General features: G+C 33.7%; 1 protein-coding gene across 2 annotated transcripts in view; it reads left to right on the forward strand.

The window, feature by feature from the left end:
* DACH1 (dachshund family transcription factor 1) overlaps positions 1 to 16,609 on the forward strand; it is a gene marked incomplete at both ends in the record, with an annotated part of 421,017 nt that overhangs the window by 181,714 nt on the left and 222,694 nt on the right. For both annotated transcript variants that reach the window (XM_080798598.1, XM_080798597.1), the window contains one exon: positions 416 to 531. In XM_080798598.1, the coding sequence (XP_080654724.1) occupies positions 416 to 531 (116 nt within the window). The remainder of the gene's footprint in view (positions 1 to 415; positions 532 to 16,609) is intronic.

The raw sequence follows: 16,609 nt of genomic DNA on the forward strand, positions 1-16,609 counted from the left end.
AAATATCATTCATTACAAGTACTACACATATTTGGTTTTTAAAAGTCTCATAAATCAATAGCAGGCTGACTGTAATAATTATTACAAGTTAGTGCATAATTTTCGTGCTGAAGGCTGCATGCAGAACTTTAGCATATGCAAACGAGGCAATTCAAACTGTGTATAGATATTAATATGAAGAAGCAGGTAACGAGGTGCAGGCTATGAATTATGCATCAGGAGTGGCTGATCTTCAATGAGGAAAATGAATTCAGCATGTAATCTAATTAGTGATGGAAGTCTATTACATCTAACTGCAAAAGCAACCGTCCTTGAAACAAATTTATTTACAGTCCATGTTACCACTTGAAACAACTTTGAAATGATGTGTAAGACAACAGCTTAATTGTAAAAATTTTTTGTTTGTTTGTTTCAGTTCTAGACCTGGAAGGCCTCCTAAGAGGACTCAAAGTGTCACCTCTCCAGAGAACTCTCATATCATGCCACATTCTGTCCCTGGCCTCATGTCTCCTGGGATAATCCCACCAACAGGTAAGAATCCTACCCATTTATGACAAAAACATTAAAAGTCAGCCGATGCCATAGTTCTTATATGTGTATATGTATGTTTACATAGATATTTATACTCATCAATTGTGTTTTGTGCACGCTAATATCGTGTTGCTGATGAGAATTTCTTGCAAAATTGCATTGTGGTTATCATCATTTCTTTATTTAAAATAAAGTGAAAGAAGCTAAATTGAGCACCGTGCTAGGAGTGATTCTACTTAATCCTCTCACTAATTTCATAATTTATTTTTTTTTTTTTTAAGATTTTATTTATTTATTTGACAGACAGAGATCACAAGTAGGCAGAGAGGCAGGCAGAGAGAGAGGAGGAAGCAGGCTCTCTGCCGAGCAGAGAGCCCGATGTGGGACTCGATCCCAGGACCCTGGGATCATGACCTGAGCCGAAAGCAGAGGCTTTAACCCACTGAGCCACCCAGGTTCCCCAATCCTCTCACTAATTTCAAACAACAAATTATTATCCGTATTTTCCTGGTAAGTAGTCGAAGCTGGGAGAGAATCAAGTGACTCTCCCAGGGTCAATTAGCTTATAACTGTTAGTGGTTATTCAAATCCAGGTCTCTGTGTTCTAAATTTATGTTTTCGTTCATAAGAATTCTGAAATAAATTGAAACGCATCCAAACAAGACTAACTATGTCAATAAAATATCTATTTTTTCAAACTATAGTGTGACTACATTTCCATTAGAAACCTCTGAAAGATGTTCATTTCCGGAATTTTAAAAACATTCAAGAAAAGAAAGAATAGTCCTGACTGCATAAGTTCCATATCATAAACAACTTTAATAATGCACTAGATATGAAAATAATTCATTTGGTTCTACCACTTGGATGTGTTCATTGAGGCTTTAATTTACTTACACATGTTTGCCCACTTTCCGTGTTTCATTCAGACCAATGAGCAAATTAAAGTAATAATGGTCATGATTTTATTTTTATTCATTCTTATCATCACAGGAGTTTATTGAGGAGATATACATATAAACACAATCACCATTAACACAAACTAATACAGGAAGGATAAGCTGGCAAGATGGGGAGAGAGTCTTCCTCTTTTCTCTGAATTCCCATATCAGAGTTTTCTTTTTATTTTGTAACATTTTTCTTTCTCTATGCTGTGATACTATCATGGATAACCTGATTTCATAGTTCATATTTGTAGAGAGCTCTTTGAAAGTATGACTATTTTAATTCACCTTTATTTTTGTGAGAACATCTAAATGGTTCTTTCACCTTTGTGGACCTTTATCAAACATCTGCTGAGTTGAATTTGGAACTATTTCTTCATTTTACATATTTAATTTTTTCCAGTGAGGTACCACAGCATATACTTAACAGCGAATAATTTTAAGTGCCATGGAGTGTTGTATTTTTATGCTAATTTTTCGGATGAAAAATCGAGACATAGAAAAATGAAATCAATAGTTGAAAATGACCCAATTACAGAACGAATATCATCATTTCCATTTGTTTAATTAGTCATGTTCCTCAAGTGATTGAGTCCTACTGGCTGAAATTCTAATTCCAAATTTGAGATTCAGAAAAGAAATTGACAGTGCTTTGTTAAATTTAACTGGTTTTATTTAATTAGATAAAATTTCCTGATCTGAAAATTTGGCGATTTTTTTGGTACCACATAGGCTAGATGTAACTAAAATCTTAACTGTTCATGTTTTATGCTTGAAAGACTCAGGTGTGCTAGAAGAAAGAATTGTTGACTTAATTAACTTCTCAATGAACTGTGTTATGGGGATAAAAAAATCATTTTAATAATCATTATTCTGTATTTGAAAAGTTTGTGTTGCAAGTATCTTATGGGTGAAAGTATTTTAGATTGTATTCATATTAAGATAGGGAAGATCTAGTTCCAAATTGTCTGCCAACATTTAGTATTTCAAGGGGAAAAAATAAATAGTTCATTACAAAAGTAATGAAGAAATAGGATGATTTTATCACAGTCTAAGTATAGCAATACCTCACATATTTAACACCAAAGAGTAACCTCGGGATAAGTAAAATTTCTAAATAACTGATGATAATATGCCAAAACTGAAAATCAAAATATTAAGTTATTTTCGGTAGACCTCTTTCTGAAATATATTACATACTTCCCTGGCTTCGTGAACAGAGACACCAAAGATAATTTAAACTTGACTCATTATTAGGAACATTCATTTTTGAAGTAGGATCAATTTTATGTATTTCAATTGCTGTCCTGTTCTCAGACATATTTTTGTTTGTTTGTTTACTTTTGTTCTTCCTAGTATGTTGTGAACCCAGAAACCAGAATTTCTTCAAGCTTATTAAGCATTAAATTGATATAGACCTTAAAGAGTCATGTTCTAGAAAAAGATGAGGAAATAGAGGCTCATCACAAGAGCAAAATGGATTGAAAAGTAGGTTTTGAACAGCTCAGTGCTCTATAGAGCCCAGTGAATGACTTTAAGACATGCGGAGCATGACTTTACTTATTACTATTTCACTTACTTTCTTTTTCATTTGTTTCAAGTTTTTATTTAAATTTTAGTTAGTTTACATATAGTGTAATACTAGTTTCAGGAGTAGAATTTGTTCAACACGGACATATAACAGCCAGTGCTCATCACAAGTGCCCCCGTTAATACCCATCACGCCTGTAGCCCATCGTCCCATCCACCTCCCACAAGCCCTCAGTTTGTTCTCTATAGTTAAAAGTCTCTTATGGTTTGACTCCCTCCCTCTCTCCCTCTCTCGCTCTCTTTTTTCCCTTTCTTCTATGTTCATCTGTTTTGTTTCTTAAGTTCCATGTACATTTCACTTACTTTCAACTTTCAGAGATTGTCAAAAGATTTGTATCTGCCAGGAATTTAACTGTTGCACATGAATGGTGTTATCTTAATATAATACATTCAGTGTGATTGCTCTTTCTGCAGAGAATTTTTCTAGATGGAGAAGTTTAGATTTTAGTTGAACGCAGACTAATATCTCCATCCCTTGGATTATTTACTCACTTGAAACATTAACTGGAAATCTAATGGTCTTAAAGAAATCTTATAGTTCTTAAAAGAGTGTAACACTTTTCTTCCAAGGAGAACTTAGTGTATTCAAGGAATATAATCCACTGTGAATATATAGAATTTTATCTCCCAGGACTTGTTTTTTACTTGCTACTTTCTTTTCTATATTTGTGACTTAGAAACATACTCACACACTCACACACACACACACTTTTTTTTTCTTCCTAAGATGGGGAATGTAAAGTGTGTTAGTTTTTTTTTTTTTTTAATGTGATGAAGAATTTACATATCAGTATTGTTGGTATTAAGCCAACTAGTTTGATGATGTTTCTACCATGTTTTTAACCTGTGCATTTGGAATTTTAAAAATTTATTTCCAAGAGTCTATAGGTAGATCAGTATCTTTAAAAAGCTTGGAAATCATGTTTCTAAAACTAGTAAAACAAACAAACAAGCATTTAATCCTCAAGAAAACAAGGAAAGAAAAGAAACAACCCCTGCCTCTAAAATCTCAAATCCTTTCTAAGATTTAAACTGTAACCTACCCGTGAAGATTGCCCTGTGCTTTTGGACTCCCAGTATTACCATTTGAAATGTATAAACAATGCAAATTTACCTTTGACGTTGCCAAAATTGGTCCTGTGAAAAAGAAAATTTATTAATTTTGACAAATTTATAAAAATCTATCAATTTATTCTTAGTCATCATGTTTTCTTTTCAACAATTGAACATTGGAATTAAATGATGATCTTTCCTGGAAGCATCTGTTTTCTTAGGGAAAAAACAACAACAAAAACCGACTATCTTTATGTTGTTATTTTTTTTAAAGTATATTCCCAGCCCTAATATTATGTACTTAGGTATCTATAATTAAAAGAACAACTTTAAGATTGCTTATTAAGTTTTTATTTGTTATTTTGGCTGCTTGAGTGGGCTTGTGTGTAACCTTAGAAGGGGGCGTGGGCAGATGGTGATAATTTCCAAAATTTATGGTTGTCACAGGATGCCATGGCAACGAAAAGTGGAAGTTAATGAAAGAAAGAAGGCTCTTTGTAGAGTCTCACAACGCAATGCCTCCTGTAGTGCTCTCTACATTTATTTGGACTGAGTACATGTCATAAATCATTTTTGATAACAAATACCAGTTTGGAATAAATTTATCCTAGCAACAGACTTCCAATAACATTCATACTTTTTATAGAATTATGTGTATTTTACAATTAAGGGAAGAGTTATTTAGGAATTCTAAATATTCCCCTCTTGTGCCAGGAATGCAATTTGGCTAGTGTATTTGGCCAACTTCCTGTTTTTATCTTTAGGGCAGAATGCAAACTAGTTTTGAAATGCAATATTATGTAAGTATTAAGAAGTAACTTGGTGAGCCCCAAATATCTACATTTGACTTAGGAAAAAAATAATTTAAATATATGCAAATTGAACGAACAATTTATAGTTTTGATTCTTGAACATATCTTTTTTCTCACTGTGACCTTGTAAGCACATAACCAATATGCATTCAAGCTAAAGAAGGCAATTGTAAATACACATGCATTATGCTTAAAAGGTAAGAACTTCTAAGCACAATTTATCATTTTGGGAGAAATACTAGACCAGGACAATGTTAATCCAGAGTTAATCCCATTGAAACATTCTTTTCTTAAAGAACAAAAAGTTGATAGGAAAATATCCTTATGTGTATTTATAATTCAAAGGAGTATATTCAAAGTTTATGTATTTTTATTTTTCTGGCTAAATGCTACTAACTAGCCGGCAACAACATTTGAACTACCTCTTTTTGAGATATCAGCATTTGTAACATTTTAAATGAATTAAACATTTCCACTTCTGGGGAGAAAACTCATAGTGTGGAAATGTGCCTTGTATGTTGAGAAGTTTATTAAAACAAATGCATTGTATTCCTTGGGAGACTCACAAGTAAGGATAACTGAAAAATGCACAAGTGAAATAGCCACGAGTGGATTGATTGCACTAATAAATTAAACATAACGATCTACTGAATGCTTTACTCAAAGAGTAAATATGATATAAATGATTTAAACCATTAATGTTATGTAGTATGTGCATGCATGCATTTTCATACATCTATATGTGGGGAACATTTGTGAAGTTTAATCACTAGACATTTTGAGGGTAGTGCTTTTAACTTACGTATTTAATGCATGCTCCCTTTACGTTTTTCTTGAAGGGAAAAAGAAAATATCTCCCTTTTGCTTTTTCCTTTTGAAAGGACAGCTTAAACACTGGATGTAACATATAACTTACTTAGTTTTCAAACTTCTCTTGGATACTGTGTTAGTTACCTGTGGCTGCTGTAACAAATTATCCCATTCCTGGGTGACTTAAAGAAATAAAATTTATTCTCTCATAATTCTGGAGAAGTCCAAAATTGGTATCAGGCAGCCAAATCAAGGAGTCAGCAAGACCACACTGCTTCTGGAGGCTCTTGGGGATCCTTCGTTCCTTGACTCTCAGCTTCTAGTAACTGCCAGCATTTCTTCCTGGATTGTAGTTCCCTCACTCTAATTTCTGCCTTTTCCTTGGTGTGCGTGTTTATGTGTGTGCGCGTGCGCAGGCACAGGCATCTAAAATTCTGCCTCTCTTCTAAGGATATTTGTGATCATATTTAGAGCTCATTAGAAAATCCAGGCAGACAGTCTCATCTCAAGGTCCTTAACATAATCACGTCTGCAGAACCTTTTTCCATATGAAGCGGCATTTGTGGGTTCCCTACATTAGAATATGGGCATAATTTGGGGGTCATATTAGCTTACCACATTGAACAAGTCACTGAGTGAGATACTCTGAGAGGCTGAAGTGTGATGTTATACGCATTTGGGAGATTTTGTGATTTTGGTTCACTGTGGTATCCCAGCATGTAGAATAGCACTTGACGCAGAGCAGATATTGAAAATAAATATTTGTTCAGAGAATATGGCTAATATATGTTTAGTAAAGGATTTCTGAGAGGAATTATTATGCTTCCAAATTACAAATTTAAACAGTGTTGTTATATAATGCAGTTTAAAAATCCTATGAAGCATGGTTAGGCTCCAGATTAAAGACTCAGAGAATAGAGCCTAAAGGAGGTGTACTAAGTCAATGGGAGGCTTTTATTTGTTTGTTTATAGGTTATGATGGCTACATTTAAGTATTATCATCGACACTTGATGAAATTTGAAACTCCAGATTGATACTCTAGAGAAGCAATATTTATGGGAATAAAATGGCAACACAGTACTCATTAGTCTTTAAAATTCCTGCATATTATATACTGTATGATACTGTTCTTAAGGATTGGCATCCTCATTGTGCCCACAGTATCTTGATATAGAATTAATTTAATACATATATGAATAAGACATAGCTCATAATTTAAATGTACATACAACTTTGGTACGAGGAACTACATGATAAATATATTTACTTTATTAAATTTGTAATATGCATTAGAATCAAGCATCTCAGTCCAATCACAATATGCCCCTGGTCTATTAGTTGCATAATAGAAATTCATAAATGTCTTTTTTTCTAAGCTTTTAGAGCAAAGATTTGTTATCTTTAGATTTAATTAAGTAACCACATATTATTAGACTTCTGGACAGGCCTCCCATCTACTTTATCTAGAAGAAAATTATAGCCCTTTCTTCCCTAATTTGCTTCTCTTCCAAGTTTCTGTTGAGTTCTGTGTTCCTAATGCCTACTCTGGGCCATAGTATGAGTTATAATCTACTTACACGTCTCTCTCAGTCGATTTGAAGCAATGAAGTTACTAATATCCTTAACTGACTAATTGCAAGCCATTATTTGCTTCTTTTTTAGTAATATGATGCCTCCTTTGACAGAAGAGAAGTTTACTTATATTAAATAGAGCAAATGAAATTTGAGTCAACTTTTGATTATGATAGTGGAAGGTGTGTGGATTAGTTGGGGCTTTGTGGACTCTCCATTTAATGTGAGATTCTCAGACAGTGTTCTAATCCCTTTGTTACATGTATGACACGTCATTTGTTGTTCGCTGTGATTTCTTGCCCAGTAGGAGGTGCTGTTACTATCCTGGTTCCCTCCCTAACCAAGAGAAGGAAGACATAAAAATATTGTTCGTTAAGGAAAAACAACCAATTCTGCTATAGGTATACTTTGAATATTCCGAAAGATGCTGTAGAACGAAGTCAAGTAAAGCAAGATAAACAATTATTTGTGCAGTCTCCTGCTCTGTCTTTGATAGACTTTCCTTTCTGAGGCTAACTTCAAAGCTTCAACTCCTTCCCTTAATGATGCGTTCCTGGTTTGTTATTTAGAACTTAACCATATCATGTTGGACTTTTGAGATATTTTCTGCTTGCATTTTGGGGTAAGTTTTACAACTTCATACTCTTCTTTGTAAAGAAGTAGACTTGCTTACTGAAAGTACTGACAGGATCAAACATTTCAAGAGAACTTGACAAATGTCAGCAAGACAGCAGTATTAATAAAGCCTTGCATTCAGTTTCCTAAAACATTCATTGCTCTGGTCATGAATGAACCTAAGATCTGATCTGAAAACATTCTGGTTGATAAGCACCTAAGGATTTTATTTGGTTATGTAATCATATAAACCAACATTGTGATAAAACTTCTGAAAGCACCAGTATAAACCTAAGCTTAACTGAATAGAAATATAAAGTCCAGGGAGAGGGAAACAACAAGACTGTTTTACTCAACCCTTCGGATGACATCTGGGATATTATGTTCAGTCATGACACCACAATTTTTAATAGGATCTTGACAAACTGGCGAGCGTTATGAGAATAGTCTAGATGCTAGGGATTTGGAAATGTTGGTGATGTTTAGTCTCAAGCAGACTTAGGGAGAGTCTGAAAGTGGATGATAGAGTAGATTCACACGGTGCTCTTTTAAAGACAGAAATCTAACGGATGGACAGTAATTACAGAGAGGTCAGCATTGGCTTCCGTACGAAAGAGCCTTGCTACGTGGAGAACTACCTAAGAGTAGAGCCTATTACTCATGAAACCTTAACTTTCCCTACTGACAGAAGAGTTCAAGCAGAAAGAAGGATGAAAAGTTGTTAGCCATAGTTTTTATATTTAATTAATTTTTATAGGCCATAGTGTTCATGGTACAAAAGAGTAATAGTTAAAAAAAAGAAATTATCTCCCTCCCTGACCTCAGCCATCCATTTTCTAACTTAATAATCACTGTCAGGGAAATTTGAAGGTGATTTTGTGTTGGAGGGAGGTAGATCGAGTAACACTGTCTCATTCCCTTCTAATTATAAAATTTCATGATTCTATATCATTTTACTTTGAATTATTCTTCCAAACTTGATATGGAGTCTTTCTAGTTAAAAGATATCTATCCTTCTGGGTCTATATTTTTATATACTTTGTTTTAAAAATTGTTTTTTAAAAAACTACTTTTGAGATGGCAATCCTATTGCCATAGTAGTATTGGAACCAGAAGTTAAAAAAAAAAAAATGGTATTATTTTAACCAGTATAGATCATCACAAATGATAGTAGAAAGACATGAACTCTTAAAGGGATTTAAATGAAAGACTTTGACCTTTACCATAAATTACTTTGATTTGACTTTCCAGTTTAAAAAGTAAAGTCCCCAGGGGAGGAGTCAGTTCTTAAAAATCATAGGAATCTTCCAACCACACTACTTTTTTTTTTTTTTTTAAGATTTTATTTATTTATTTCACAGAGAGAGAGAGAGATCACAAGTAGGCAGAGAGGCAGGCTGAGGGGGGGGAGCAGGCTCCCTGCTGAGCAGAGAGCCCGATGCGGGACTCGATCCCAGGACCCTGAGATCATGACCCAAGCCGAAGACAGAGGCTTAACCCACTGAGTCACCCAGGCACCCTCCAACCACACTACTTTTTAAATATGTAATAATTAAGTCAAATGTTTTGATTCTTCATTCCTTCATTGATAGAATGTTTTTATAATATCAAAATTACTTTTCTCCTTGAATTGCCATGAATGTCAAATGATACAGTTTATAGTAACATTCTGAAAATGAAGTTAGAGAAAGATGAAGTATTATTATTGTAATTGAACTGGCTGATCCAGGTGTTATTACTACACCGACTTGGTTGGTTGGTTGGTTTTTTAGAGAGAGAGAAAATGCACAGACAAGTGGTGGTGGTAGCGGGGAGAGCAGAGGGAGAGGGAGAGAGAATCTTAAATAGGCTCTACACCCAGCACAGAGACTGACACGAGGCTCGATCTCAGAACTCTGAGATCATGACCTGAGGCAAAATCAAGAGTTAGTGTCTTAACTGACTGAGCCACCCAGGTGCCCCTTATTGCTGACTTTCTATGCTCATATCAGCAGCACTGGATTTGAGAAAAAAGTGATAACTTTAAAAAATGTAGAGCTTCAGCTTAAAAAAATCTGTTTGGCAAATTATTCAAATTCATATAAATGTACTCCATAGAGAACCCTAAAATTCCTTATTACATGTTTACTTTTTGGGACTTAATGACAATGACTTCTTTTTATAAATTTTCATCTGTGAGCAGAATAAGCTTTATGGATATGAAATGTCTTTGCTACAGTTATATATTTAAACTGTGATATTTTCTTTCAGAAATATGCATGCTACAAATGGTAGTAGACCTTAAAAATGGAGATTGCCTTGAATTGATTACAGCCGTATGCTGTGCTATTTAATTGTTGGAAATGAATTGACATATACTGTAAAGTAAACAATGAAGCTGGTTTTCAAAATGATAAAACTGTAACCTAATTCAATAAATTGAATCAGATTACACAAACACTTTTGCACTTCATTAAGGAAGTAGTCAGTATAATTAATGTGAGAGCTTTTTATCATGTTCACTTGTTGATATATGGCTAAGGATATATACACAGTAGACTAAACTCTTTCAAGATCTTTGTGCTGTTTTACTTTTAACTAAAGCTGCCAGAAGCCTGATTCCTAGAGAGGACCACTATGGATTTAATAATTTTATCTTTGTTGGTGTTGGAATACAATGAGTAGGTTTTGATTCTTTTTACAGGACATGTATTTTCAAAACAACATGGTATCATGATGTGGCTTCTCCTAACCTAGAACTGAAAAGTCTGGCTTTCATTCTCTTTAGCACTTGTTAGCAGTGTGACCTTGACTAATACTACCTGGCCTCATTTGTTCAATTATCACAAGGCAGGTATTGGTAACTTAGATGTCAATTTAGAAGAGAAAAAAAAAAGTGTAAGAGTCTTGTTCAGAGTTTTACTATTATGTGATAGAATTAGTTTTCAGTTCAAGTCTTTTGACTCCAGTTTACTGGCTATTTTCCTACATCAAGCTGCCTTCTGAATTACTTTATCACCCATCAACCAAACATCATAAGGTCCACCATATCTCCTACTTGATAGGACTTTGTGAAGAACCTAATGTAGCGCAAAATGCTTTGCAAAGTCTTTAGAGCAAGGTATCATCTGCTTTTAGTTTTATAATGATGATTTTCAAAATAGGACTTATGCCTTGTTCTAAATGGCATACCAGTTATATATCTCTCCGACCATAAAAGTTCTGGGAATAATGGGCCCTTTCCCATATTTATGGCATCAGATTATAATCATTTCCTGTTTTTAAAAAAATTGTTTTTGTGTCTTCCAATTAGCTCAAATAAAGATATTTTCTCCCAGTAAAATCCTCTTATGTCAATGATTACATTTTGATCATGATGGTATATTGAATTTTATGATTGATATTTCATTCACTGAAATGCCTTTTATGTCAGTTTTTTGATGGAATATCATTTTATCAAACATATTCCCATTAGTTTTCATTTAAGACATGCAATGATATGTCGAAAGACTCCTTTTTTAAATAGGTGTTTTCTAATGATTTGCTTCTGCTTCCTGGGATATAAGGATATGACTTAAAGTGTTGAGGTTTTAAGGATTAAAAGGGGTGTAAAACTCTTTGTCTCTTCCACAATGCTTTGAAATTATAAGTTGCTATTTTGGGTTAGACTTACAAATGTGATGCTATATCACCAATATTCTCTTTAAACATGTATAATATTCAATATTAAAAAGAAGTGTTTAATCCTTTAGTAATTCATGATTCCCTAGAAGTCAATTTTTGAGGTGTCCTTTTCTCTATTAAAACATCTAGTTGGAAACTGTTTTCTAAATGTGAGAATGTAGCATTGTGAAGGTTTTCAAAATCTCCTCTTCTATTTGGATACCTTTATTCATCTATGAAAGCAGGAAATGGGCTTTATAAATGTACTCTATAGAGAACACTATAGAACACTTTATTATCTATTATCTTCTATCACTTAACGAAATCCTTCTAAGGGAATTATATTCAGGGGAGCACTTTGAGAAGAATAGCATGGAATCATGTTGATTCAGATGAATATAACTGCAAATATCTCTAATTTCAAGAAAATTAATTTCTTAAGATTATAATATAACGGTATTTTGAAGTTATTTGAGCATGAGATTCATCTCATCAAATATAACCTTTAAGTTACTTATTGAATAAATTACATTTAGGGATACCATTCCAAGAGAACCCGTTACCATATGACCTGTCCATATGAGTTGTCTTTTTGATTTATAACGGCAATTGCTTTCTCGGCATGGATTTCACGACATAATAATATTCTATGAATTTTTGAAATTACAGTGAGCTTCACATCAATCATCTATAATAAAATACTGTATGTACCAATGAAAGAGACTATTGAAGGTAAACATCTTAGAAATATGAACTTCCCCGAAATGCCAATATTGTTATTTTAATGAAACAAGCAGGCTGCTGCTTTTGAAATTTTCTAGATTGATCATAAAAGTGGTCAGTATCATCCCTCGCATTAGTGCACTATCTGATATTCTCAACAGTAATATTCATTTTCCCTTGAATGTGTCAACTGTCCATCCAGCTAATTTTGCTTAGACTGCTGTTGTTCTTGGCCTGAATTCAAGGAAATCTATTGCTTCTGGGGTTCCTAGGCATTAATGTCTTGAATTTCAGGATTATAATTAAACACATGTGACATGGACTACCATTATCTATCCATGTTTCTTTTATCTGTAACAATCAGAGATGTTTAAAGTGAGACCTTAGCAGTGTAAAGAATCAAGTGTGCTGCTCTGCTGTTTCTTTAGTGTATCTTCACAAAGTATTACTGAATATTTTGAGTTATAGTGTTCTATATATTGAGTTATAGTCTTCTACAAGTAAATATTTATTACCACTCTATTTGAAACAAAAACTGTACCTAGAATTTGCCATTAGCAGCTGCTTCATTTTTTACTTAGTCTCAGTTTTGTTTCTAAAGCACCATGTTAATAAGCATGTGTAATTCTTCACTAGTTTGATGTGTTTTTATGTCATCTTTTCATTACTGATCATTACATTTTCAACCGATTTCTTATTTCCTCTATAAGTTAGCATGGATTTCTTAAAGGGAAATATCCATTTGTTAAGTAACACATTTGGAAATCCTATGAATACATTCAAAGAGAGCTTAACTTTTTAGAAAACATTTTTAAAAGCTTATTCTAATTTAGCTTTTTTTTAAAAGATTTTATTTATCTATTTGACAGAGAGAGAGAGATCACAAGTAGGCAGAGAGGCAGGCAGTGGGAGGAGTAGACGCCCTCCTGAGCGGAGGGCCCGATGCAGGGCTCCATCCCAGGACCCAGACATCATGATCTGAGCTGAAGGCAGGGGCTTAACCCACTGAACCACCCAGGCGCCACCTAATTTATCTTAATCATGTGGCTTGGAAGACCCATTGCCATATTGCAGATGTAAGAAGCACACAAAAAGACTATTTTTGCATATGAAAAAATGTTTGAAATTTGCTTCAAAATAGTTGCTTGAATTTATCTACATGGTACTTCTTGTTACGTTTCTTTTATAGGTATAATTGCAGTTAAAATGTAGATTTACTATAAGACTTTGTGCATATTACCCAATGGAAAGAAACAAATCCAACTTTTCAAATACATATACATTTTACTGAGAAGTTTCAACTATTTTTATACATAGAATCAATATATATGTCTATAATTTTCACTATTTTATCTTCAGTTACTAGCTCAGTATCTGGTCAAAACATTTTTAAATTAAAAATAATTTAATAAATCAATATAGTTAATTGGTTAAAATAAGGAGGCATGCAAATACTTACTGAGTAACCACTACATGGTAGGAACTTTGCTAATTCCTAAATATGTAATTTATTTCTCCTGTCAAATTATGAAGGAAGTATTCTTTATCCCATTTTCCATATAAATAAACTAAGGCACACATAATTTAAATAACTTGCTCAAATTGAAGAGAAGAGCTCACTTGGGGTTTGAACTCAATGGTGGATTAATTATAAACCCTATTTTCACTGTTCTGTCCATACTATTTCCAGAGAATGCAATAATTTCTTCAGATACCACCTATATTTTGAACACAGTTGAAACAAGATGAATTGAAATAAAGTTACTTTTTTTTTTAAAGATTTTATTTATTTATTTGACAGACAGAGATCACAAGTAGGCAGAGAGGCAAGGAGAGAGAGAGAGGGGGAAGCAGGCTCCCTGCTGAGCAGAGAGTCCGATGCGGGGCTCGATCCCAGGACCCTGAGATCATGACCTGAGCCGAAGGCAGAGGCTTAACCTACTGAGCCACCCAGGCACCCCAAGTTACTTTTTTTTTAGGGATAGACTCAAATCTTTGCAGAACACTTCAAACTTTCATTAACATGCTTAATTTGAAAACATTTTCACAACACAGCACAGCACAATATTTTTTCATGTCCAACATATTGGACATAAATCAAAATCTTGTAAGCATTCTGCTTACTAGTTTATGTTATAATATTGCTTTTGATGAAATTTCTCTACTAATACTGGGTGCAAGCTTCAGTACTATCTAAAAAATAGTTATCAGGCACCTGGGTGGGCCAGTTGGGTAAGGCTCTGATTCTGGATTTCGGCTCAGGTCATGATCTCAGGGTCGTGAGTTCAAGCCCTGTGTCCGCGCTGAGCATGGAGCCTATTTAAGATTTTCTCGCTTTCTCCCTCTGCCTCTTGTTTCTCCCTCTCCCTCTCAAGAAAAAAAATTAGTAAGTAAATATAATAAAAATAGTTATATTTTAAAGAGTTGTTCAGTGCCATGATTTGCAAGCTTAGTTTAGGAGGCAGCAAAAAGGTAGAGTGAGTGATGTTGAAAATTATATTTCAAAACTCATGATCAAACTTAATTGCTTCATAAGACACAATGTTTGGATTTTAATTCAAACGTAATTATGACCGATAATTAGAACTTGGCTATCCCTTTATTAAGTGTTTGTGGAAAAACCTATTAATCCTTTTTTTTTTTTTGACATTGAACTTTGCTAAATAATGTAATGTTAACTGGCTAGCAAGTTGTTTATGCTATTAAAGTTATTTCTAAACTTTATAAATACTTAAGCACAGTATAGTTTACCTGAAAATATCAAGCATACTATTTTACCCTAAATAATTGAAAAAAAATTCTTAATTTTTATTAATCATTCACTCTCTTGAGTCTTCATTTGCCTTATTCTTTATTTATAGTAAATCTCTGTGTTATTACTTATTTGTGTAAATGATAAATCACCTGTTGAAGTAATATAACAGTTGGCATCCAAGGGCAGTTTAGTGTAGATGCTGACTCCAAGAATTATAGAAATACTTTTCCCTATATTTTATCAAACATGAAACTCTTTCATATAATTGGCAAAATTGTTGAAGCTGTATTTCACTAATTTAATTCTCAAGTTATTATTGTAACATTTTGAAAAGTGTAATTCCACTATGTCATGTGACATGTATTTCCTTTTTTTTTAAAAGATTTTATTTATTATTTTTATTTGAGAGAGATCACAAGTAGGCAGAGAGGCAGGCAAAGAGAGAGAGGGGGAAGCAGGCTCCCTGCTGAGCAGAGCGCCTGATGTGGGGCTCGATCCCAGGACCCTGGGATCATGACCTGAGCCGAAGGCAGAGGCTTTAACCCGCTGAGCCACCCAGGCACCCCACGTGTATTTCCTTTTTGTTGTTACTACTGAGTCCTTGCTCACCTGCCTACTAAACATGTACCAGAATGTATCCTATGTCTTACTGTTTTTCAAAATGTGGTAAACCAGTTGTTTATAAATACACTGTAACCATCTCTGAATTATTTTAAAGCAAATATGATGAATTCACAATTCCATCATTAGTATCATTCGAAGTTTCATATCAATCTTCAGAACCTAGTTTCTGATTCTTTCTTTTTCCTCTTTGCATTATATCCATAATAATTGTGGACACAGGAATTTTTACAATTTCACATTAAGATCTCAGTGAACAAAGAATAGAAATCATTTCAGTAATTTATGGCTACTAAGCATTTCAACTCTACATTTACTTTGCTATTCTGTAAAAAAGGGGAAAAGTTGTTTCTGAAATTCACAAAAAGTTTAGTCGTCATAGGAAAATGAAACTATAGAATTTTTTATTTTACACTAAGCCTTAAAAATCTGAATGAAAGATTTGAATATTAGGACCTTGACTTGACTCACCTCTGCTTAATTTTGACAGTTGTCTTAAAGTGAATTTAGTGTTTAATGAAATTTTCTGGACTGATAACTCAAGACCTGAAGGGAACAATTCTAGTAGTGAGAAAGTAATTTTCTGGCCTAATTACACCTTCGACCTCACTACAAAGTCTGTCAACAAAAGTGCCAGGTTTGATCATGATTTTTTTTGACGTGTATTCACCAATCTACTTCACACAGGAGACTTTTAACAATAGCATTTGGTACTTGCAACCTACCTAAGATTTTACATCTGAGAATCAAACCTCAATGTACTGTTGCCAATAAGAAATTCACTTAAATCCCTTTTAGATTTGAAAAATTATATGAGTATTAATGAACTTTCCATATTGCTCTCTTTGGAAATCTGCATGGCTATATTATTTGAGATGACCATGCAAATCATGTCAAGTATTAACAAGTGAATGATGAGTTGGTTTAAAAAAATGAACAA

Source organism: Martes martes (genome assembly GCF_963455335.1).
Source record: "Martes martes genome assembly, chromosome: 3".
NCBI classification, from domain to species: Eukaryota; Metazoa; Chordata; class Mammalia; order Carnivora; family Mustelidae; genus Martes; species Martes martes.